The 25965-nt window shown below is 39.7% G+C and overlaps 1 protein-coding gene across 1 annotated transcript; it reads right to left on the bottom strand.

Annotated features, from left to right (window-relative positions):
• Window positions 1-4634: 4634 nt before the first annotated feature.
• LOC104423901 (40S ribosomal protein S3a) lies at window positions 4635-7524 on the bottom strand. The gene is made up of 7 exons (XM_010036339.3): window positions 7378-7524; window positions 7242-7289; window positions 7007-7112; window positions 6219-6356; window positions 5909-6094; window positions 5414-5614; window positions 4635-4975 (listed from the first exon to the last, which is right to left on the bottom strand). Exons 1-7 carry the CDS (start codon window positions 7386-7388, stop codon window positions 4880-4882), a joined length of 786 nt encoding a protein of 261 aa, XP_010034641.1. The 5' UTR covers window positions 7389-7524; the 3' UTR covers window positions 4635-4879.
• Window positions 7525-25965: the final 18441 nt, after the last annotated feature.

Genomic DNA, 25965 nt, shown 5'->3' with positions numbered 1-25965 from the left:
CACGGTGCTGGCCTCCGCTAGTAAGTTGCTAATTTCATTGATAAGATTTGTTTACAATGGTTTACAGTTAAATAATCGGAAAACTTGGCAAATTACTCACTTGGTCGGTAGATTATTTCCCTAAAAGCTAGCATTCTTTGGTGGGTTACTAATTTCAGTAAAAGGTTGCTAAATTTAACAACGAGATTTTACTTCCAATTTTGGTAAATTACTAGAGGATTGCGTGTTGGTAAAGTTCCTTACTAGGAGAGAAAACTCACCACCCTAAAAGCGAGTCTATAGTATTAAATTTATCTATTTTCTGGTGCGTTTCTTTCTCAAACAATACGATTCAATTCTCAATTACTACATCCTAAACAGCTTGAAAGTGTTCTATCGAATATTATGTTCATCAATTTCTCAGCTTGTTGGTGACTTACTTAATTAAAATCATATTTACGATGGTAAGTTACTTATTATAATTATAAGTTAACTTCGATTTTAATTATAAGATTAATATCGCGAAAAACCCCAAATCGGTACACCTGTGACAAATTTACCCAAAACTAATTTTTGACTACAAAAACTCCAAATTGATATACCTATGATAAATTTACCTTACGTTAGTTTTCATTAAATTTTACCGTTAAATTGTTGAGTTAGATAACACTTGCTAGTTTATGGGGATACCAATTTGGGGTTTTACCTATTCATTTATTAGGTGTACTAATTTGTGATTTTTCTTTGTGATAATCAAATTTAACAGATATTAACAGATGATAATTTGTTATGGATATACAAATTTGGGATTTTTGTAGTAAAAAAATTGGTTTGGGATAAATTTGTCACAATTGTACTAATTTAGAATTTTTTTGTAAAAAAAAAAAATTAATTTAGACTAAATTTGTCACACTTGTATTGATTTGAAATTTTTTGTGATATTAACCCTTAATTATAATAGCAAATTCCTTGCATCGTCAGTAACTAACTAATTTTGGCCGAACCTACGTTGGTAAGTTTACTAATTTCACCGTTAAATTTTTGCTTTGAATGGTTAATTTATTAAATAAGTAGATAACTTAAATTTCATCTGAAGTTGGCTAAAACAAAATCCTTCCTCTTGTCGTCACTTACACTATGTTTGTTAGAAGGGATTAGGCGGCAAGAGCTGACAAACTAAATTGAAGATATTTCTCGATTTTCCGAGGAAACTGCCGTTGAAGTATCAGCTGAGTTCGTTTCTAATTCGATATTATTAGCAAAAGATCCGATGTGGTCTCTCCTAAGCCTCAGTTGCACTTCATTGAAATCTTTTCCAGTTGCCACTATGATTATATATCGGGGAAGAAAAAATGAATAATATTTTTTAACACGTAGCTTGACCGCAATTTGACTCCACGGTTATAAATATAATCCGCAGAATGTGGATGAAATTATATTTTCTCTTCATTTCTTTCAAATAAATTTGCAAAACTTAACGTTGAATTAAACAATCGCAGATTGTAGCCAGCCATTAAAAATCACTTCCATTCCATTTTTAAGCGCTAAATTTACTGACTTCCGCTAAACTCTCTTGAACACCTCCTCGTAATCGAGATTAAGCAACGCTAAAGTGCAAACATCAAGTTAAGACCAATGTTATATGATAAATATTTTACTAAAATATATTTGGTTTATCACTAGTAGCCTATGAAAACTTTTTAGCCTCCACGAATTGCTAAATAGCGTAAATCAATGACTTTTTAAGTCAATTAAACATAAATATTTTGAAATTTCGAAAAAATCTAACAATTTTAAAAACACAATATAAGATTAAGCATTACCTCACCTGAAAAGCACAATTTACAAAATGAGATGGTTTTGAAAATTCAGAAATATCAAATATATGATGAAAATAATTAATTACCTTAAGTGCGCAAATAGAACATTAATCTGTTTCTACAAATCTTAACATAAAAAGCATAAATAAGTAACTTTATTAGCTAATTAAACATAAATAATTGAAATTTTAAAAAAGATTAATTCAATTCCAAAAATAAAACACAATATAGGATTAAGCATTAGCTCACCTAAAAATAGAATATACAAAATGAGAGAATAAAATATCAATGTTTAAGATGGTTTTGAAAATTCAGAAATATCAAATATATGATGAAAAAAAAATTAATTATCTTATGTGCGCAAATAGAACATTAATTTGTTTCTACAAATTTTAACAAACTTGCAAGGTGATTCATCTTTAAAATTTCATCAAACTTTGAGTTGCTTATTATTCAACTCTTGAATTGATATATATATTACTTGTGTATGATATATCCTTATCCAACAGTCAACTCTCAAGTAGTACATATTAATTACCACAGAAAAACGAATGAGTTCTACTATGACTTCAATGCCCAAACTCTTTGTTTTGTCATTAAAATCCATAAAATTGTACGAAAGTTACAAATATACCTCCATCACAATTCTGTCCAATGTTGACTCTTAAAAATCCTATGTGACGGCCTACATGGACAATGATAAGAAAAACAAGCTACAAGGATCAAGAGCGAACACTATCGATGCAATGTATCACATAGACTTGATTCATTTATGCGGCAATTGTCATGAAGAGTTCATTATCCCTAATCTTATCACTCGGAAAAACGCTGAACTGCATTCGATTTGTCCCAACTTTTGCCCCCAAACGTAGTTTTGGTAAGCTCCACTAAAATTTACCAGAACTACGTTGGATCCACGTCAGCTCTGTTTTCCTATGTTGTCCATGTAAGCCGCGCCACGCAGGACTTCCACGAATGACTTGGGCAGAAATGTGATGAAAGAAATAATTGAAACCGGTACATGATGCAGCTTTTGAAGATTTCGGTGACGCCCCAAAATGGTCCGGAGGTATCAATGTATCATAGTCAGTGGACAGACTTTTGGTGGTATTTTCCCTATTGTATATCCAACATGCGAGGCATGGGCCCGAAAAATCTAGTCTCAGAAATCACACAGTAGGGGACTATTTGGCAACGTGCCAAACAGTACCCGACTCTAATTTTTTATTCCCGAAAATAGTTTTGGAACATAATCGCGTTTGGTAAAATTTTTGTTTCTAGGAACAGATTTAGAGTAGAATTAAGAATAAAAAAAAGTTGATTCTTGTTTCGAGAACAAATTTGACCCACCACGGTGGTGGCGCAGTGGTTGAGCAAGGGACCTCCCACGAAAGGGCTGCGTTCGATCCACGGCGTCGTCGGTGATTTAGTTCCAGCCGGTCTTGCCCGGGGCACATGGGTGGTGGGGTCCTCACGTGCTCCCCGGGTTTACTCTACTCCGCGAAGCGGCGTGGGGGGAGATTCCCAAGGTCACCAAAAAAAAAAAAAAAAAAAAAAAAAAAAAAACAAATTTGAGAATCAAAACCAACTCCTCTTCTTCTTCCCTTCCGCCATCCAGCGACCACCCGTTCGTCCACCGGTCTAACAAGCTTGCCAAAGGCAAGCCCGACCATCTGCGAGGCTAGGTGAGGCGTGCCTAGCCTCGATGAGGCTCGCCCGGCCACGCGAGGCTCGCCCGGCCACCGATGAGGCTCCCGGCCACGGATGAGGTTCACCTAGCCCCGCCGGGTGGCCAAACAAACCTCGCCTAGCCCCGACAAGGCTAGTTTGGCCATCAACAAGGCTCGGCCTCACTTGGCCACCGGTGAGGCTTGCCCAGCCCCGCTAATGGCCAAGCAAATCTCACCCAACCCCAGCCAGGCTCATCTGACCATCGATGAGGCTCACCTAACTTCCCGCTAGTGGCCAAGCAGACCTTGCCTAGCCCCAGCAAGGTCGGCTTGGCCATCGGCGAGGCTCGGCCTCACCAAATCTGGTGAGACCGAGCCTCGCGGGGCTTGGGCGAGCCTTGCCCAATGCTTAGGCAAAGCTCGGGGACGAGGGTTGGCCTCGGCGAGGGCGGCGACGCTCCGGTGAGGTCGCGGGCCCTCGTCCGGCTGGTCGGCCGGTCGTCAATCCGACAACCAGCCAAGAAGGAGAAGAATAAGAAAAAAAGAAAAAAAGAAAAAAGAAAAGTAAAAAAAAAAAAAAATTATTTAAAAATTTAAAAAAATTAATTTGAAATAAAATCAATGAAAGACGCTACTAAATACAATTCTATTCTAGAATAAATTTTTTTGAATAGTTACCAAACGGCTTAAAATGCTCAAAATTTGTTCCTGAAAAAAAAAAAAAAATTCTGATTAGAATCTATTATTGGGAAAAAAAAACTGTTACTAAACGCACCCTAGGTGTCTATTTAAAATTAGACAATAATATAAATGACGCCTGCTACATTGCAAAGGCACTCCACGAGCACTTCATTAAACTCAAGTCTTACAAATGACAACGCAAGACAAACTGCTTGATCCCCGGATCACCATAAGCAAAGAGCATTTGCGAGCTCTCAAATAGAAATAGTACAGAAGTGCAGGGACAAGAAAGGAGTGGTTCAAGAAGGTTAGGAAGGATCCCTGTAGCGATATCGATCTCGCAGAATCAAAGCAATTAAAGGAAGAAAACACCGATTATGGAACAAGCTTAAACCAAACCGGGCATTAACTACAGATTATGTTAATAGCTTGTCCTATCGAAAAGCATCACCTCCAACAATGCTACAACGCAGCAAGCAAAAGGTTTTCGCTTAAAACCTCTCTTTATACCACAGACCAAGTGAAACAATACAGAGAGACTGCAGAAAATTCTAATTCTCGTCTGAATCATTAATAAGTATGGAAGGAGCTACGTAACCATCATCTCAGCTAAAGAACAAAACAACATCGCTCAATTATCAAAACCCATTAATTCTTGCTGAAGCAAAACATCGTCTGGTCTGTAGAAAGGACTTCAAAACTCAATATGAGAACAATAGAACCCTAAATTTAAGCTCCAATGACTTCGGTGGGAACCTCAGCCACTGGTTCGTCAGCGGGCCTATCCAACTTGACGCCAATGTCTTCTGAATAATCACCATGGACCTATCATGACAGCAGGATAAACAAACAGTTAGGTTACAGATTTTACAATGAATTAACAATCACAAACTACACTATCCAAATAAAAATCACGTTCATTTCATTTTCAACTCTAAATTTACTGCCATCTTCAATAATATCTAATTAACTCTCCCTGAAGTTCATATTGAGCAACTCTATAAAGCAAACTCAATCTTGTTATCCAGTCAAGCACAAAAAGAAAACCAAGGTTCTATGCAAACCATTTTACTAAGTAAACCACACTAGGCATGCGTCATTAATAGGCTCTCAAAACTCATCAACCTCCATCAAGAATGTAACTAAGAATTTTTTATTTAAAGCAAATATAAGTATTTCATTTCATGAAATTAGGTTAAGAAATTGTCCCTCAATATCTCAGACACAATTAAGAAATTAAAATAAATAGAAAAAGAAATATACCTCCATCAATTTTCCGAGATCAAACTTAGGAGCTTTCAGAATCTTGACCTTCCGAATGAAAACATTCTGCAGAGGATAGATGCTTGATGTTGCCTTCTCAATTTCCTTCCCAATCATCTCAGGAATGAACTTCCTGACCAATTCCTTCAGGTCGCAAGTAGTGGCCTGGTTGACCATAATTTCCCTCATCTTCCTGCGAATCTGGAACAAAAGCATTTCTACTTTAAATCGCCACTATAATCGCATAGCCAATCTCTTAAGGAAAACTATAAATTGGCACATCCAGCCACTGCCACTATGTAATTTATTAGAGCATATACATTATAGGGAGCCAAGCAGCACAAAAAATCAAAAAAGAAAGCAAACATATGATGTTGAGCATGCCATCAATCGATGGACCATGCAGATTAACTGTAATGCTTCTACTGATATGGTAAGACTGTTATTCTATCATAGACCACAGAAATAGCGTATTCTGCATGAGAGATAAATCACCTGTCTGATCTGGCTGGATTGCGCATAGCAGGTTCTCTTGACCTGATTTGGACGTCTCTTGGTGAAGCCGATGCAGAACATCCTCAAAGTGTAATTATCTGTTGTCTTCACATCAACATGAGCTTCAATCAATGTCTGCCATTTTCTCACCAAGGACCTCAACTTATCGGTTGTGAAGTCCATTCCCTGAAATTATATAAAGGAAAGGCATAGGTCAAATTCATTTCAAAAGGTGTAGATGATACTCAAAAGGGCGATGACCATGTTAACCTTACCCAGAAACCTAATTAAAAAAAAGAAAAAATCTTACCCAGAAATTAGTCAAGACATTTCTTCCCTGAACATCTTCACTCCTCAGACGAATCTTTCTGTAGGCATGGTCCTCATCACCCTGAAGGTCAGCCAATGACACCTCAAACACTCTGTGTTTGAGACCTTCTGAAGCAATCTGCAAATGTGCAAAATTAGTGTCATGTTAAAAGACTTTATGAGGAATAAATAACTTTTCGACATCTAAAATCTGTGTGAACCCCCCTGCCCCCCACCCCGAGGGGGTTGCTGAAAAAGATAACACCAACAAAGGTGCCATAATTGAATAAAAAAAGATATCCAAAGGCATCGACTTCAAATTATCCTTATTCTTTTACCCTCATAAGTTCCTTACAAAGGGCATGGCAAGATCAGCGCTGAATTTTCATAAAGAAACCAGCTATGAGCGCCACAGAGAGAACGACAAATGACATGTTCAGCACTGTGCATATCAATATCTCCAATTGTTATCACAGCTTAATCCCCAACAGTAAGACCTTAATGCCTTGTTATTCAAGGGAGTATCACAAAGCAATCGACAGTACTGGAGCAAATAAGCTCAACGAAGCTGCTCTACACATCAACCACTACAAAAATAGTTACAGCAAGAAAACTAACAACGATGTCTTAAGTGTTACCTAGACCACTATTCGAGCAATGGCATTTAGATCGAAGTCCAAACAAGCAAAGAGATTTCACAACGAGCATTACACACATACACTGAAAACTTCGCCCATTTTCCAACCGAGCCAACCAGATTAGATTAAACGAAAGCGAAAAAGAACACACCTTGGTACCCTGAGTACGCGAAACAAGAGTCTTGCCCACGTTCTTCACGGAGAACACGGATGGGGCCTTGATATCATACCAGTCCTTCTTGGAAAACGGATCGACCCTGCGCAAATGCCCCCACAACAACAACGACAACAACAAAAGACGCACAAAATCAGAACAAACCAGAACATCCAACAGATCTACGAACACCCAATGAGCCCCCCCCAAAAACAGGAACACCGAAACTCACGCCTTCTTCTTGCCTCCCTTCTTCCCCTTGGAAATCCTCTTGTTCTTCCTGCATAAAACCACCGACCCATCAGTCCAAACGCCAAAGTCTCGAACGGCAAGAACCGACCCACGCGAGAGAGAGAGGGGAGAGTTACCCGACGGCCATGGTTGGGAGGAGACTAGGGTTTGGCTCGGAGCGAAGGAGCTGCTGGTGACGGCTCTACCGAGCAAACCCTCCCCACTTCGACGCTCTGGTGCAAGCGAAAACCCTAATACCAGCTCTCGCGAGTGTGCGGGATATTTATATGGGGGTGGGCGAAAGATGCGGTGCGTGCGCGTCCTCCGTTTATGCGTGGACCTGGGGCAGAAGGGTAATATCGTCGAGATAGTACAAGGTATTTTTTTTTTTTTTTTTTTTTTTTTGGGAAAAATGCCACCAAATCCCAAATTATATTATCGCGATTAATTTATTATGAACTTTTTTGAGGTATTAAGTGAATGAAAAAAAAAATACAAACATGCAGGCCCTAGATTTATAATATAAATCTAATATGACACATTTATTCCAATTTTTTTATAATATAAAAAACCCTAGATTTATACTCTTATGATATATTTAATCTCTATTATGTTTCCGTCGGATATTATCTTTAAAAGCCTTATGTGGCCTCTTATGTGGCCGCTGACTTGGACCATAGATTTCAAATGATACTGACGTGGGGCCAAAGTGGGACTAAGTGAAGGAAAACATGCCATTTTTTTTTTTTCTGTTGTGATTGAAATATTAAGGAACGCTGTTATTTGGGCTTCGTCTACCTTTGCCCCTTACTCTATGTTCCAAACTCTCATCCTCAAGGTCTCTCCGCTGAAGCTCCATGCTCTAGCTCTCTCTTTGCCTTGGTCCACATTTAAAGCTTCATTGCTCTCTGCTCAAGCGCTCTATTCGAAACTCCATTTGTCCACATGAACATCATTGTTTTCCTCTCTAGCGGTTCATTTGATTTGGGGCTCTAGGGTTAATATCCTGCTCAAATCTCTCTCTCTCTCAACAAAGCTGGATTGCTAGCTTACTAGTTGAAGGCGATTTGAGGCTTAAATTGTATGTTGGTTGATTCTCTCTCTCTCAAAGAAGCTTGACTCGATTGAAGTTCAATTTGTTCAAAGCTCGTTTGCTTTATAAAGGTAATTTGGGTTTCTTTTGAGGTTTTCAGTTTGTCTCCACAAAGGAGATCGACTCTGTGATTTGGGCTTTTTCAAGGATTTTTTTGCTAATCTCAATTCACCAACATTCTGTGAGTATTTTCTTCATCAATCTTTACTTTTGAGGTGTTTGTTTTCGCAATTTTGCTATTATAGTGAATTGAAGCTCCCGATTGAGTTGAGCTTCCTTGAGTGGGAGAATCAACCAACATACAAAGCCCTAAAAACCCAAATCGCCTTCAGCTAGTTAGCTAGAAAACAAGTTTCGAGTGAATTGAGCTTGAGAGAGAGGGGGGAGGGATACGTTGGTGCCATGTCACTGCCATTTGAAGTCCAACGTCCAAGTCAACAGCCATGTAGGACTCTTAACGGTAATTTCCAAAAAAAACATAACGGAGGGTAAATGTGTTACACCGATATAATTTTGGGGTTTTTATTGTCACAAAAAAATATTTTGGGTAAATGTGTCACAATATAAATAGTTTGGGGTTTTTAGTGTGACATGTAAAATTTGTCATAATATAGTTTGGATTTTCGTAGCATTTTCTCTGTCTTTCTATAATTGCGAGTTTCATTACGATATTGACCATGGTCTAATGTCTTTGCAAAAATTAGGAATATGCAACCAGTTCGATCCTTGCAAAAATTAGGGATGTGCAATCAGTTCGATTCAACTCGAGAATTGGCTTGGACTGTCCATAGAAATAGGGTAGTTCCTAGTTCTAAATTTTTGGAACCGGTACATGCAGGTAAGTTTTAAGTTTTAGATTCTAGAGTAGAAACTATTTTTTTTTTTTTTTTTGGAAGAGTGATTTACATTCTTAATTGAGCTTAACTTCTTTATTACTTTATATTGTATTGATATTTTACTTCGAAGCCATTTTGTCACTTATAATATTTTGCTATAATTGTTATTTGTCTTGATTTAAAAAAATGAAGCAAAAAAGAAGAAGAGAGAAATCGGTCTCGGACCAGAAAAATAGGTTAGTCCCAAGACAAACAAGGTAGGTTTCAAGTTCAAAAAATCGGAAACCAATTCTAACAAGATAGGTTCCATATTCCAGATTTGAAACATATCCATCTTGATATCGATTAACCCCAGTAAAATATCATTTTATAATTACTGGATTTTCGACATGCGTGTTTAGAGCTAATTTTACAATTGAAATTTTCTAATATGCTATCGATCCATTTATTTCCTGAACAATTTAGATGATCCATGCCCGATCCAACCTAGCGCACATCCAAGCCAAACCCATCCAAAAAACAGAGAAAAAGGCCCAGACAGATACGAAACTCTTTTCTTGTTCTTTAAATTAACATGCGAAGAATGTTAAAAATAGTTATATATATATATATATATATATTAAAGGCTTTGTTGCCGTTGCTGCAACCACACCCCATCCGCCTCTCGCTTCGTCCCTAGCCGCAGCCCCCATCGCCAGTTCCAAGCTCCCTCACATCCTCTCCGCCTCCGGTGTCTCTTCCAACTCTACCTCCAATCGCAAGCCTCCTCCGTGCGTCCGCGGCGGCTAGTACCACCACCACTGGAGACACAACAACAAGCCCATGAAGCTTCCTCGCATACTCTCTGATCAAGCCCTAACTCCGATAGTTATGCGAATGTTCATGGGGAAAAGAGTTTGAGCGATGAACCAAATTACCGGTGATGAGATTGAAGTCACAAGGCACAATTGCTTCATCCTTCTTAAACGGAGAGATGGGTCCTGGCTACAGGATTCAGGTCTCATGTCCGTTGTAATGGAAGAACAAAGACGTCCAGCGTGATTACTTTGTCCATTGCGTGAGGGAGAGATGAAGACCGGTGTTGCTGGCGATGCCACCGGCGATATGGGCTACCGTGGGCGACATTGCCGACGACGCAGGGCACCAGTTTTGGGTTACCCTTGTTTCTTCGCCCTTTCCCACCGCAGATGACGTAGGTAGGGTTTCCTTTCTTCTTCCTCTTCTATTTTTTTTCTATTATACATTTCTTCAACTAATAACCTTTTTAAGCTTAATGGATGACGAATGAAATTATTTCTTAGACCCATTTAAACTCACGTATGATTAGGCTTATAACTTAACCCATTAACTAACTTATTTATTAAAACTCGACTAAATCATGTATGACCTAACTCATTGTACATAGGTTCAAAATGTATTTTTAATCCATTTGGACACTTCTAGACGTGGGAAATCTGTTTTCTTTTCAATTTATTTGTTGTAGTGAGTTTTTATCATAATATTAACAATCTCATGGTGGGACATAGCGCCGGTATTTGTGTGTAACATATGGAAGGGGAAGCATGTAGGAAAAAATAGAGATAAATGCATGAATTATAGAGAATTACTTAAATTAAAAGGATTTGTTTCAGAAAGGTGTTGGCTTAAATAATGAGAGGTTGCTTCTCCCTTCATGATCTTAGGTTCAAGTCTTACTAGAAACACTCCGTGAATAAAATATGAAGTGCGCCCCTAAAATCGCCCAAAGAGGTAGAGGTGTGCAAAAACTAGTCCAAACACCACTTAATTGTTAAATATAAATTGTGTATTTCTAAATTTGTTTCTAATTGGTTGGAAAAAAAAACTACGTTTTCTAACTCCATCAAAGCAATTTGTTAGGTAATCACAAAAGAAATCATATTTTGTATCTTTAGCCAGCACATAAAATCTTAAATCCTTTCTCTCTGTCCCTTCTTAGCTTAATTGAATAGAAGGGAGAGAGCGATTGAGGGTGATTTTATTTGTGTTGAATAAATATCGTTTGTCAGTTAAAAACCACATGGGTATGATTTATGCATCCATGATGAATTGGGCCCTTTGTATAACATCTGCCTGCCTAATTTAGAAATAATTAAACAGAACAAATTTGAAGGAAATGGTAAATGTGGGAATTTGATGAGCCAAATTCATCAATAATGTTACGAGATTTATTGGGTATCAACTTATGTAGAAAAGACAGAATTCCGCAATTAAATGGAGCTGAATTGATGAATTGAACTAGAACTTCCCTCTTTGAAGATTTTGGAGCTCATTTATTTTATTTTGGCTATATATCAGAAAACTCACGTAACATACTACGTTTCAAGCTGACGTAAAAACAAGAATTACCTCTCAATTATGATCTCGTTAATTTTTCATTCCCCAAACTATTGCTGCCACTTATGAAGCATGCTACGTGTATTCATTTTATATATTGGAACCGATCATAGGCTTGAGGGCTCATCAAGCTGTTAGGACCCGAAATGTAAATGAGTCAACTTGAACACGTTATTCTGTATGGAAAAGCTTCGATTGACTATCTTGGTTTGGTCTATGCAGAGAATCTGTATATATTCATGAAAAAATTGGAATTGCCGTCAGCAATTCTTGCATGGAATTTCAAGTTGCATCTTCTACCTCCGTATGGTTTACCAAGTTGCTATATTCTTTTCCCAAATTAGTCCATTCTCAATATTGGATTTGGTTTTTTTGGGCGTAAATTTTGGGTCTGCAAGTGGGCAAATAGGTCCTGTTAAGTCAGGGAGATGCAAAATATGAGTTTTGAAAGTGACAAATATTTGATATGTAAAGCAAATTTGAGAATGATTTTTGCAGTAAATCCTGTATTCTTTGTCATCGGTAGACTTGAGTATAGCCAAACCCGCCCATATGATCGGGCCTACCATTAGCAACCAATGCATACTTTCACGTAGATGTCGAACTAAACTGAACCATTAGGGAAAAACTGTTGAACGGAACCAAATGCGTCCCAAACCGAATACGAACTGAAACCTCAATTTGGTTTGGTTTGGGTTTTCTTTTAGTTTTTGGTTTTCGGTTTTTTTTTTTTTCTATCATATTATTTAAGAGTAATTTTTCCGAGCCAGGCTTGGTTCGGATTTTTTATTTTTCGGTTTTCACTTTTGTTTTCGCTTTTGTTTTTTTGTTTTTTGTTTTGGTTTTTGGTTGTGTATTATAAGAGTAATTTATACTAGATTTTATACTAGAGAGGGACTGAACCCAACATTTATATATTTTCGATACTTTCAGGGCATGGCAAAACCAAGAAAAATCAAGCCATGAAGATGGAGTTTCATAATTTCCACATTCAGAACAACTTCATCGTATTTAATTACAAAAAGGGTAGAAAAAAATAACCACAATTGAATCCAAATCTGAGAGCTAATATGCATTTCTAGCAGAGTAGTAGAGGACAGTTTCCAGGAAAAAAGTAGGAATATTTTACACTTTGTCTCCTCTAAATTGGAGTTAGAGGGCAATGCAAAATTGAACAAACCCCCCAGATATAAGAAAGGCCTCATTCCAAGTCCCCCAATGGAGTTGAGGAAGATCACTATTTCTCTCTACCACATGGGTAGTTTTCTCCTACCTTGAGGGTAGGTTTCGATTCAACCCCAATGGCAAACCCTAATATATCCCCCATAAAAACCCCATTTCTTCTACCCCAGTTTTCTGGTTCAGATCTCAGCGAAAGAAATAAACCCTAATGCCCGGCACATTCCCTTCCACCTGGCAATGATTGTCATTCCCTCCATAACTCCCGATACATAGATTAATCATCCTCCCATTCCCCATTCGAGAAACCCTAAATCCACCCACTACATCAAAGCTCCCTTCAATTGATTTGGGCTTGTATTCTCCTTTCCAGCTGGTTCCAAACACCTCAGGCCAGCTTGTGCGAAGGAAATGAAAGATCTCCATCAGCATAGTTCCTGCCTCAGTTTGCCCAAGTAACTTCACCTCTTAGCCCTATTCCTGGAGAGCAAGAGATGGCAGATCAATACGAGGAAGAGAGGCGCTTAGCGGCTCTTTGCAAGAGTCTGGGTAAGCTTTGGTCTGAAGATGATGTAGTTGATGTTAAAGGTGACATTACCGAAGAGAAATTGATAGAATGCCGAAAAACATTGTTTGGGAAGATGTACTCTAGACCGAATGTGAATTTTCCAACCTTTTCAAATACTATGAAAAGAGCTTGGAGGATTGAAAATGTTACCTATACATTGTTAGAGCCAGGATATTTATCCTTCTCATTCTAGTCTGAAGCTGAAAAACAGAGTCTTAGATTTTGGGCCATGGTTTTTTTTTTTTTTTTCTAGTAATCTACTATTTCTACGTGAATGCGATCCCGACACCCCGGAGGTCTGTATGAATTTAACTATTGTGCTTTCGGGGTGCATTTCTTTGGCCTTCCATTTGGGAGTTACTAATGAAGTAGTCAGGAATATTGCATTGAAACTTGGAGAGGTAATAGAGGTGAAATTAGAAGCAAAATGGAACAATAATTATAAGATTGGCAAGGCAAAAGTTAAACTAAATCTGGAAAATCCTCTCAAGACTAGGGTTATTGTCAATTTGGAGAGTAAGAGACTATGGGTAGAGTTCAAATATGAGAGGCTTCCGCATTATTGCTATTCATGTGGGAGAATTGGGCATTATGCCACATTTTGCAAAGAGATACCATATGAGAATTTAAGGCTAGTAGAGGACTTACCAGGAAGATTTGGGCAGTGGCTAAGAGCTGAAGTGCGGGAACTTAGTCTATATAGAAAAATATTCTATGGCAGACAAGATTTAATACAAGAAGAAGATGAGAGTGTGCTAGAGACTCCTGTCTCTTCAGCTCCTGAAAAAGAAAAGCAGCTGCAGGATCAAAATATGAATAAAATTATGCCCATTTGTGGGCAAAATAATGCTAACAATCCAACTTAATAGGAGAACAATCACCCTACCCCTTCTCTAGCACTACAAATCATGGAAGAAAAAAGGCTCTCAAAAGAGAGGAAGTTGCTGCATAGATGAAGAGTATGTCATGGTACTCTATGATGAACAGCTGAAGGAAGAGGAGGTGGACATGATAGAGACCCTAGTAGGAGAAAAGGGACTGATGGTGCTCAAACTTCAAAGGTACAAATCCAAAGGTACCAAGCTATCTTCTTCTAAAAAAAGGGAAGAGATTCTGCTTGTATAGTGCTCAAACTTTAAAGGTACTAGTTTTTGATGATACACAACTGGTGGAGACCCCCATTAAAGTGGCGAAGAAGTTAAATCATTGGACTTTGGTGGCTAGCCCTAATAAGCCACCGGATCATCCATGAAGCTTTTAAGTTGGAATTGTCAGAGGTTGGGCATACTCTTGACAATTCAAGCTTTGAGAGTCCTAGTGACTCAGGAAAGACCTAGTATCATTTTTATTATGGAAACTCAAAATCAAGAGCAAAAGGTGCAACGTTTAAGAATGAGGCTAAAATTTCAAAATAGTTTCTTGGTGAATCCACAAGGACTTGTAGGGGGTTTGACCATTTTCTAGGATGACCAGGTATTGTTGTTATCCAGTGATTCTTTCTCGGATAATTTTATCAATGTTCAATGCCAAGTCAAAGAAACCAAACATAAGATGCATATTACATTTCTACATGCTCCTAATGAATTTCAAGAAAGAGTAATGTTATGGGAGGCTATTCATAGAGCTAGTGTAAATTATCATCTGCCTTGGCTTTGCTTGGGAGACTTCAATGAAATTTTGTATCACTGGGAAAAAGTGGGTAAGAAAAGAGCAGAAAATTATTGGCTTACAGATTTCAGAGATTTCTTGCATCAATGTTCCTTAATGGATTTAGAATGCAAGTGATGTGTATTCACATGGACAAACAATAGAGCAGGAGAACAATTTGTCAAGAAGCGTCTTGATAGAGCCTTATGTAATTTGGAATGGAGAATAGTATATCCAAATGTTGAATGTATAACATTACCAGCTATCAGTTCTGATCACAGTCCTCTTATACAATCACTTTACCCACGAAAGGAATGAAGGAGGAAAGTATTTAGATATGAAGCTTTATCGTTAGAGGATGAGGAATGTGTGCATCTAGTCAAGAGAACTTAGACTAAAACCGACTCTCAAAGACTAAATATGGTGGAAAAACTGTAGATAGTGACACAACAGCTGGTAAAGTGGAGTAAAAATAGATTCTCTAATGCTAAAATGAGAATTGATTGGCTGAGAAATGAACTACAAGGGTTGACGAATAGCTAGGAAGTCTCTAAAGATCATAAGGAAGTAAAGAAGATAACCCAAGAAATTGAAAAACTGTGGCGGCAAGAGGAGATGTATCATGGGATGCGTTCTAGAATTAGCTAGGTGAAATGGGGAGATAGAAATACGAAATTCTTCCACGCCACAGCTCTTCAGAGAAGAACCAGAAACATAATTGCCTTGCTAAAAAATGCAGAAGATGATTGAGTGAGAGAGGAATAACATTTGAAGGAGATGGCGGAGATATACTTAAAAATTTATGAGTCAGTGGGGTCTCGAAATTTTCAGCCTATCCTATACCAAATTCCAACCTCGGTTGATGAAACGATGAACCAACGGTTAGTAGAACCTGTCACTTTGGAGGAGATTACTACTGTAATGCAACAATTAGGAGCTACCAAAACTTCAGGAACGGATGGGCTCAATGGACTGTTTTTCCAAAATCATTGGCCAGATTTATGTTAGGATATTTTCAGGGAAGTGCAGAATTTCTTTGATACTGAATACCTAAATCCTGATATGAACAGAACCCAAATCACCCTTATTCCCAAAATCTCTAACTCCAAAAAGCTTGAACAATTTCGCCCTATCAGCTTATGCAATTTTGTCTAAAAAATCATTTCCAAAGTACTAACCAATAGACTCAAACCTTTGCTACCAAGCATAATTGCTGAAGAACAAAACGCTTTTGTGGGGGGTAGACAAATTCAAGATGATATCTTGATTGTGCAAGAAGTACTTCATAGGTTGCGAACTCGTGAGAGGAAAAGTAAGTTCCAAGCTGTCCTAAAGCTAGATATGGAAAAAGGCGTATGATCGGATTGAATGAGACTTCCTTAAAAAATGTTTAATCAAGATGGGGTTCTATGATAAGTGGGTATAATGGGTGATGCAATGTGTCTCAACAGTTTCTTTCAGCGTAAACTTCAATGGGGAGTCTTTGCCTTTCTTCAAGCCAACTCGAGGGATTAGACAAGGTGACCCATTATCCCGTTATCTATTTATTTTAGTGGTAAACGTCCACTCTCACTTGATAAATCGAACAGTAGAAGATGGTACACTTAGAGGAATTAAGCTAAATAGTAGTTGTCCTACTCTATCACAATTGCTATTTGCAGATGACTCTATTTTCTTTCTTAATGGTACCATATTGGAATGTCAAAATCTGGTGGCCATTCTACATCAATATTGTTTTGCATTAGGCTAGGCTATTAGTTTCAATAAATCAAGAATATATTTTAGTAAAAGCTGCCCAGTGAATTTGAGAAGAAATATGGCTGCAGAGTTGAGAGTTCCAGAAATTGAGAAAATTGGGAAGTACTTAGGAATTCCCTCGGATTAGGGAGTCTCCAAGAAAGATATGTTCGCCTAGATTCTTGCTAGAGTTAACATGAAATTGGAAAGCTGGAAGGATAACTTGTTGTCAAAAACATGGAAGGAAATATTGATTAAATCAGTGGAGTAGGCCATTTTTCAATATGCAATGTCCATTTTCAAAATCCCCGTTTCAATTTGCAAAACTATTGAGAAGAAAATTGTCAATTTCTGGTGGAGAAATAGTAACAAAACTGCTGGGGTTCATTGGAAGAAATAGGAAACTTTGAAACTTAGGAAGGATGAGGGGGGTTTTGGCTTCAAAGATTTACTAGCTTTCAATAAAGCTATGTTAGGGAAGCAAGCTTGGCGTATTTCACAGCACCCTCAGTCCCTTTTAAGCCAAGTGATGAAAGGCCTTTATTATCCACAAAGTGAGTTTTGGAAAGCTAGTAAAGGCTCTCGACCTTTATGGGGATGGCAAAGCATTATCTTGGGAATAGACTCTATATCTCCGCAAGTTATGTGGTCGGTTGGGAATGGCAAGAAAATCTCGATTAGAGAGGATAAATGGTTGAAGAGTGGAACTATTGGCGGCCCACCAACAAGAAATGAGCCAGTTAAAGTGGGCACATTAATAGAACAAAGGACTAGAAAATGGAATGAACCAATGGTAAGGTTGTTATTTAATGATCAAAGAATGAAGGAAATCCTTGCAACCCCTATTGGACTACCTACTACAGAAGATAAAATGGTATAGATTAACAATAAGTCAGGATCCTATACAGTGAAAGGTGATTATTTTACCACTAGCGATAAATTAGCCAGCCCACAAACTACGATAGCAACTTCATCTCACCAAATAAGACCAGAACTCTGGAAATATATCTGGCACTCTAGAACTCCACCCAAAGTTAAACTATTTCTATGGAATTAATGTCAAAATGCATTGCCTACACTGGACAACTTGCACAGGAGAAGAATAGTACCTGACCCATTATGCCCTATCTGCAAATAGGAAGCCGAAACCATTGAACATACTTTGCCACTTTGCCCTTGGACAACTTGGATTTGGAGCGTTACCCCCCTACAAATCAAAATTACTAGACTCGGGTTAACACTACTTGATGAATGGCTGCATATGTTAAAAGAAGACCCACGAAGCTGTGACACTAGATTTTCAATCCCGTTTTCCATTTAATAAATCGAGTATTTCATCAACGTGCCTATACGGTTGTTCTTAGAGCCGATCACTCTTGAGATAACTAAACTATCTAGGGAAGTCATTAAGGAATTTTAAGGCAATAGATTTGAGAATTCAATTAGGAATTGGCTATTTGACCGTGCTCATTTGTCGAGATCATTACGGCACAATTAAAAATTGATTAGAGATTAGAGATAAGTCGGTTCGACTGAGATGTGACTAAAACGCGCCAGAGTGAAATTAACCACGAATTTGAATCCTCATAAATTGAAAGTTATGTTATGTCACAAATTATTTTAGAAATGTTGACTTAGCTTTAGAAGATTTTTCTGCAAACCGAGACTTTTTAGGAAAACGTTGTCGTGGACCGTTTTTGTCTAGAAAAAGTCAGAGACCATTTTTTATCGCACAATTGGGAAGCAAGTGGGATCAATTGGTGAGTAAAAATACCAATTTGATCATTGAGGTGCAAATTGAATCAATGAGGGCCACATTTGATTAAATCAAGAGAGATTTGGTGTCCGATTAAGGGAGAAATATGTGAAATTCGTAACCCCCCACCACCTAAGGCTTTTGGACCATTTCAAGGGCTCAAAGAGGGGCATTGGTGGCTGATTTGAGGCCAAGGGACCAGCTGGTGGTGGAGAAATGGTCAAGGGGACCATTAAGGAGAAAATAAGGCTTGGTGGCCCCCCTTTGTCCCCTTATCTCTCTTTCCCTCTCCAAAACTGGTGACTAGCCCTCCCCCACTTATCTCTATGTTGTTCGATGCCCTCAGCTAGCAAAGAAGTTGCCGGATTAAGCTAGCATGTCGCCGGGACCACACGTTGTCGCCGTTCACTACCCTGCCCTACGTGTGTGCCACCGTGCCTCACCGCGCGTCTCCGCCTCCCTTAAGCTTCGTCTTGCCTAGCCATGCATCCAGCAGCTCGCCAGGACACAGAGGGCCACCGTTGGAGCCTTGTTGCTACTGTCCAGCCTCCGTGTAGCCACCATGAGGATCGCCCAACCTCGCTGCAGTCTCGCTGGTTCTTGTCTCGCTCAAATCGCCCCGAATTAGCCCTCAATTAGCTCAAAGCAGAGAGCAAAACAGAGGGAATTCCAGCACTGTTTTGGCCCATTTTGAGGTCGTTCCGGACCTCGAAAACTAGGTTTGCTTTGGAGAGAAGTGAGCCCTGTCACGTCATTGTCAATTTGCACCGACTAGATTGTCGAGCAAGTGAGTTTAACTCACTAATCCTCGCTTAGTAGGTTAATCACACTTAAGGGTTGATTAGTTTAGGTTAAGCATGGATTATGTGGTTAGTTAAATTAATTTAGTGAATTTAATTAATTACTGATGCATGTTAGATGGATAGTTAGTGCAATTAGTGAGTAAATAGACTCTAGTATTTATTTAATGAGTATCGAAAATTTTTCGGGTCCGTTTTGGCGTCTAATTAGGCATTACGAGGCATAAATTGGATTTATTGACATTTATTTATTATTTTTGTAATTAATTAATTAATTAATTAATTTCCGGAAATTAGACCGGGATAGTTGATGACTGGAATTTTGTGTTGATTGCAGTGGTGCTATATGTTTATTTAATTGAGTACCCGATTGTGCAAATTGATCGTGATTAGTGTTGTGGGTATTTAATTACAAAAATGGTTAATTTTGGTAATTAATTAAAAAATTACCAGGCGTCGGTTTACAACACCAAAAATCTATTTTGGGACTGCTGAAAATAATGGGAGGTTCAAAAGTGAAAATCTTGTATTTTGGCTAAGGCCGATCGTGTATCCACACACATATATTTTTATCGGATATGATAAGAATGATAAATTGATTGTACGATCGGAATAGTATACTATAACGGCTTGGTGACTCTATATGTTATCTTGGAGAAAAAACGTTATACAATATTGGCTCAATGGCTCTATATGTCATATTGGAGAAATGATGATATGTTATATTGGCTCGGTGACTCTATATGTCATATTGGAGAAAATGACGATATAAGATACTGGCTCGATAACTCTATATGTTATCTTAGAGAATGAACGGTATGCAATACTAGCTCGGTGACTCAATATATCATCTTAGAGAATGAACAATATGTTATTTATTAGCCTTTGGGGGCAAGCTACTATTTATTTATCACCTAGGGTGAGTAGTCTTGGATTTTGATCAGACTCATTGATAGTATTATTTTGACCAGATGATGGTTCGATGACATGGAATCAACTAAGTTGATTGATCAATGATTTGATCTGATTGAGTAATTTAATTGTTGATATGATTCAATGAAATATTAAATGGTATCGACTTGCAGGAAGTAATTTGAGGCCAAGGTAAGTCCTCCGACCCATGATTGTGCTTAGGTAGCCCTTAGGGCATATTGGCTTCCTAATAAGGTCTTAAGGAGTAGAACTCGTTGAGACATTGTCTCACTAGTTATTGTATAGCCATTTTCAGGTATGTAGATGGTGTTGGTGAAGGACCAGAAGCCCCGGAGTTCATGAGGTGAAGCCCGAAGAACCGGTGACCCTATTCGACTAGCTAGTCGTAGGACAATTCTCTTTTATAGGGAGCCGATTCCTTTTTGTAAACCTTTGTGTATAGACTTGTGTGTTTATAACAAGGTATTTTGTGAAAAATTGGTCCTACTTTCCTATCCTAGGAAGGAATCTAAGGCCAAAGTAAGTCCTTTGACCCATGATTATGCTTAGGCAGCTCTTAGGGCGTATTGGCTTTCTAATAGGGTTTTAGGGGGTAGAACTCGCTGATACATTGTCTCACTGGTTATTGTATAACCATTTTTAGGTCCGTAGATGGTGTTGGTGAAGGACTAGAAGCCCCAGAGTTCATGAGGTGAAGCCTGAAGAATTGGTGACCCTATTTGAGTAGCTAGTCATAGGACAATTCTCTTTTGTAGGGAGCTGATTCCTTTTGTAAATCTTTGTGTATAGATCTGTGTGTTTATAAAAAGGTATTTTGTGAAAAATTGGTCATACTTTCCTATCCCATTGTTTTATTGTTTGTGAATTATTTATATGCTTCCACATGCGTATTAAAATGAATGGGTCGACGATGCGTCCTGGGACGTCGCTATTAATCAACCAAGAAGGGATGGGCACGTGCTCGGAGGATCGGGGCGTGACATCCTTGTTTAATGGTATCAGAACGAAGTTTAGAATTGGAGTGATAATGTGTGATGGTTTATGGGATAGTGGTAGGAAAGACCATTAAATTCATGCTGGTGCATGTTTGTGGTAGCTGATTGGTAGACTTACTTGTTGGTTAGATCACTTTGTTTCTAATTCGGTATGGAATTGGAAGCAGGCTTCAGTAGATAAAGCTGAGCCATGAGTGATTAGGAGCAGCGAACTCCTATTAAGAGGACCGTCAGGGCCATGACTCGGGGTAGGACACCGACCAGGGTCGGTACCCGAGGAGGCCGAGGTAGAGTGCCAGTGCAAGCTAGTGCCAGTGGTGTAGCACCACCTCTCATTGGTGCTGGGATTGTAGCCCTAGGTGATCAGGGAACTATTGGGATCATTTAGGCCTTGGATGCCATGCGAGAGATGATGGGGCAGCAGGCCTAGAATCAAGCTGCCGCCTTTACCGCCGCCGTTGAAGCCACTATTGTTGCCAATTTTGCCATTGCTGCCGTAGCTGTTGTTGTAGTTGCTGCTGCACCTGCCGCCACACTTGCCAATGTTCCAACTGGGGAGCAATTCTTGAAACTGAACTGCTGAGGTTCACGAGTATTGGAGACCCCGAGGCCGTGTCTCTTTGGATACAAGACCTACATAAGGCATTCGCACTTATGAGGTGCAACAAGGAGGAGAAAGTAACCTTGGTAGTTTACCAACTGCAAGGTCATGCTAATATCTAGTGGAGAGCCACCAATGATACTGTATTTCTGGGAGGAGTAGTCCCGCTATGGGATGCCTTCCTTAGAGCATTTAATGATCAATATTTTTTGGGTATTGCCTGGGAACAAAAGATGGAGGAGTTTTAGCGTCTTTGCCAAGGGAGTATGACTGTTGACCAATATGGGGTCAAATTTGTAGAGCTCTCTTAGTACGCTCCGAGACTGATTGAAGATCCAGAAGAAAAAGCCTGAAGATTCAGAAATGGTCTTCGTTATGAACTAAAGCAACCTCTACTACCGTTAGATTTGATAGAATATCGAGAAGTTTATCGTCGAGCCCATATGATAGAGAGAGGTTTGAATGAGTAAGCTGCCTCGTCTAGATTGAGGTTTAGCTCTCACAGAGAAGGGATCGGTCAAGGAAAGAGGCCTATGCCTGGAGATAGATTCCAAATTCCGCCTAATGGGATTGGTAGAGTTGGCAAGTTTGGGCCAAGCAAGAATGATTTGTGTCGCGCTTGTGGAAGGTGACATGGTGTGAACCAATGCTTTCGAAGAACAAGCGCTTGTTATGAGTTTGGCTAGCAAGGTCACATGGCCAGAGATTGTCCTATGAGACTAAGAGGACAACTGCAAATGCCGCCGCCACCACTTATGGGTCAGATTAGGGAGTATGCACCACATAACGCGTCACAAGGAGGACAGACGAGACCCCCAGTCCAAGGCATGGTGTATGCCATCACACAAGGACAGGAATAGGTTGCGCCTGAAGTGATAACAGGTATGGTTTCACTGAATGACCATCCCCCTTACGATTTATTTGATCGAGGAGCAACTCATTCTTTTGTTGCCGAGCAATATGTTAAGTTGTTAGGATTAAATCCTATATTATTGGAGTCGGCAGTTTGCATATCTACACCATTGAAGGATAATGTGTTAGTTGCTTTGGGTTGTTTTGGTTGCAAGTTAGCGATTGGTGAGTGAGAGGAGAATAAGACTTGTTAGTCCTAGCCATGTATGACTTTGACTTGATAATTGGCATGGACTAGCTCACCAAGTAACGAGCTAAAATGGACTGCTATTGCAAGTTGATTTAGTTTAACCCGTTAAAGGGTGAGAGCTTTGAGTTTGTAGGGAACCGAGGAGGACCCTCAATTTCCCTAATCTCGTTGCAAGAGACAACCCGTTTGTTAGACGGGGGTTGTCAAGGTTACCTGGCGACTATCGTGGATACGACAATTGATGAGCTGAAGATGAAAGACATTGCCGTGGTGCAAGAATTTCCAGATGTATTTCCAAAGGAATTGCCAATATTACCGCCAAAGAGAGAAATTGAGTTCATGATTGAGCTAGCACTTGGGATAGAGCCAATCTCTAAGGCTCCTTACCGGATGACGTTATTTGAGTTGAAGGAACTAAAGGTGCGGATGTAAGAACTATTGGATAAGGGATTCATTCGTCCCAGTGCATTACCTTGGGGAGCACCAGTTCTGTTTATGAAGAAGAAAGATGGTTCATTGCGCCTGTGCATCGACTATTAACAACTCAATCAGGTAATGATCAAGAACAAGTATCTACTCTCGATGATCGATGATTTGTTCGATTAGTTGCAAGGAGCGTCGATATTCACGAAGATCAACTTAAGGACATGATATCATTAGCTGAGGATCAGGAAGGAGGACGTTCCTAAGTCAGCATTTCGTACTCGGTATGGTCATTATGAGTTCACAGTGATGCCATTCGGGTTGACGAATGCCCCCACTACCTTCATGGATTTGATGAACCAAATATTCAAGAAATATCTAGATAAGTTTGTGATCGTGTTTATTGATGATATTTTAGTGTATTCGAGAAGTGATGAAGAGCATGAGAGTCATCTGAGATTAGTGCTGCAGACTCTGAGAGTCCATCGGTTGTATACCAAGTTCAACAAGTGTAAGTTTTGGTTAACTCATGTTAATTAGACATCTTGCTTTGAACATAGGAGTTGCTAAGAGTAAAATTCGGGAAAAGACTTAATTTATTGTTGAGATCGGGAAGATATGAGAACAATGAATTCGAACAATGAATTCCAAATTCATGTGTGTGGCGTTGAACTATCTTTGCACATATTTTTGATGATTTCATTGGACTCATCGTGGGCTATATACCTCAAATTTCAATTCGATTCAACTGTAAAAACTATGAAAAATAGTACTAATCCCAAAAAGCGGAAGATTGAATTTACTTTTTAACTCTAGCTCGATTCACCTTGTATTCTGCATGGTCATAGTCATAGTGTGGAAGAATCAACATAAAGAAAAAAATGAAGATGATTAGAGCTAGTGAACTTTGTTGGGGAGAGGATCCATGTTCATGTTGTGGGACATGATGGGAAAATTACTAAAAAAGTCCTAAACCTATTGCAATTGTGCCAATTCAATCCTAAACTTTTTTTTTGTCCAATTTAGTCCTAAACCTTCTATAATTGTGCCAATTCAGTCCATCCGGCCAAAATTGGCCGGCTAGCACTGACGTGGATGCTGGTGGAGGACAGCCGGCCGGCGAGGTAAATTTTTAATATATATATTTTACTTTATTTTTTCAAATTTTTACATATTTTTTTTTTTTTAAATTTTAAATTTTAAATTTTTGGCCTTCTTCTCCCTCCTCTAGCCGACCGCACGGTCGGGAGGTGAGGGCCGACGAGGTCGGCCTCGCCTAGCGACGGCGAGGCGGCCATCGCTAGATCCGGCGAGGCTCGACCTCACCATGGCTAGGCGAGGCCGAGCCTCACCAGGGCCCAGGCGACGGCGGCCTTGCGTCCGGGCGAGGTCGAGCCTCGCCAAATTTGGCGAGCTCGATCCTCGCCACCACTAGCGAGGGCGAGGCCCCGCGCGCTGCGTGGTGTAGTTAAGGAACCCGCGGAGGAGCTCGATCTTGTCCTCGTCGGTCCGAGGCGCCGGAATAGGGTTTTGGCAACGGTCACGGCCGGGAGGGCCGCTTGAGCTCGGAGGGGGAGATCGTGCCGACGATTGGGGGGACGGGGAGGCGGCGGAGGCGGCGGGGACGGCGATGGCGACGACAGCCTCGTCGGCCGTTGGGCGAGGTCGACCCTCGCCCTCGCCAGTGGCCGGCGAGGCGGCCGTCGCCAGATCTGGCGAGGCTCGGCCTCGCCCAGCCATGGCGAGGTCGAGCCTCGCCAATCCGGCGATGGCCGCCTCGCCGTTCTTTGGTGAGGCTCGCCTCCGCCGGTGGCCGCCGGGCGAGCCTCGCTAGTGGCCGTGAGGCTGACCTCGGCTGGCCCTCACCTCTGGCCAGCCAACGCTGGCCGAGGAAGGAGAAGAAGGCCAAAAAAAAAAAAAAGAATTAAAAAATATTTAAAAATTCGAAAAAAAGTAAAAAAATTAAAAAAATTAAAAAATTACCTCGCTGGCCGGCATTCCCCGCCGACGTCCACGTCGCGCCGGCTGGCCAATTTTGGCTGGATGGACTAAATTGGCACAATTATAAAAGATTTATGACTAAATTGGACAAAAAAAAAGTTTATGACTGAATTGGCACAATTGCAATAGGTTTAAGATTTTTTGGTAATTATCCCGGACATGACTCATAGATATGCAAATCTCCACGCCGGAATTAACTATCTTAAAATTCTATAATATGTATTCATGAAAACAACCAGAGCAAATCATGCAAGATTCCAAAATGAAGTGTTAAATCTTTGATGTAGAAATGTGAATGATGGTAGCAAGTCATGGAAATTGAAAATCCTTAAAGTGAGAGTGTGCTGACAATCTAGTGAAGTTCAACCGGTGAGCTCAAGCAGGCGTTCCTTTTAAAGTGGTCTATGTTGCATAAGGCCTTGGTCCCATATCCAACAATAGGCATGATTAAATCTTGATGCATATGCATATGTGTTGACGCCAGACTCAAAATCTGTTTATAAAACTTAAAGAAGTTAATGGTCCAAATCAACCCACAATAACACGCTTACACAAGGCAATCCTGAAGGATTGGGGGCGGTTACAAGTCATCATTGGGCGCAAGTCGAGAGAATTTATTGTTGAAGAAGATCAGGATGCTCGAGAGAATGGTATGTTAAAGATACAGGAGGAATGAAAGACCCATCTACACCCCTTACC

Source organism: Eucalyptus grandis, chromosome 2 (genome assembly GCF_016545825.1).
Source record: "Eucalyptus grandis isolate ANBG69807.140 chromosome 2, ASM1654582v1, whole genome shotgun sequence".
NCBI lineage: Eukaryota > Viridiplantae > Streptophyta > Magnoliopsida > Myrtales > Myrtaceae > Eucalyptus > Eucalyptus grandis.
This window is presented reverse-complemented; position numbering and strand designations above follow the sequence as displayed.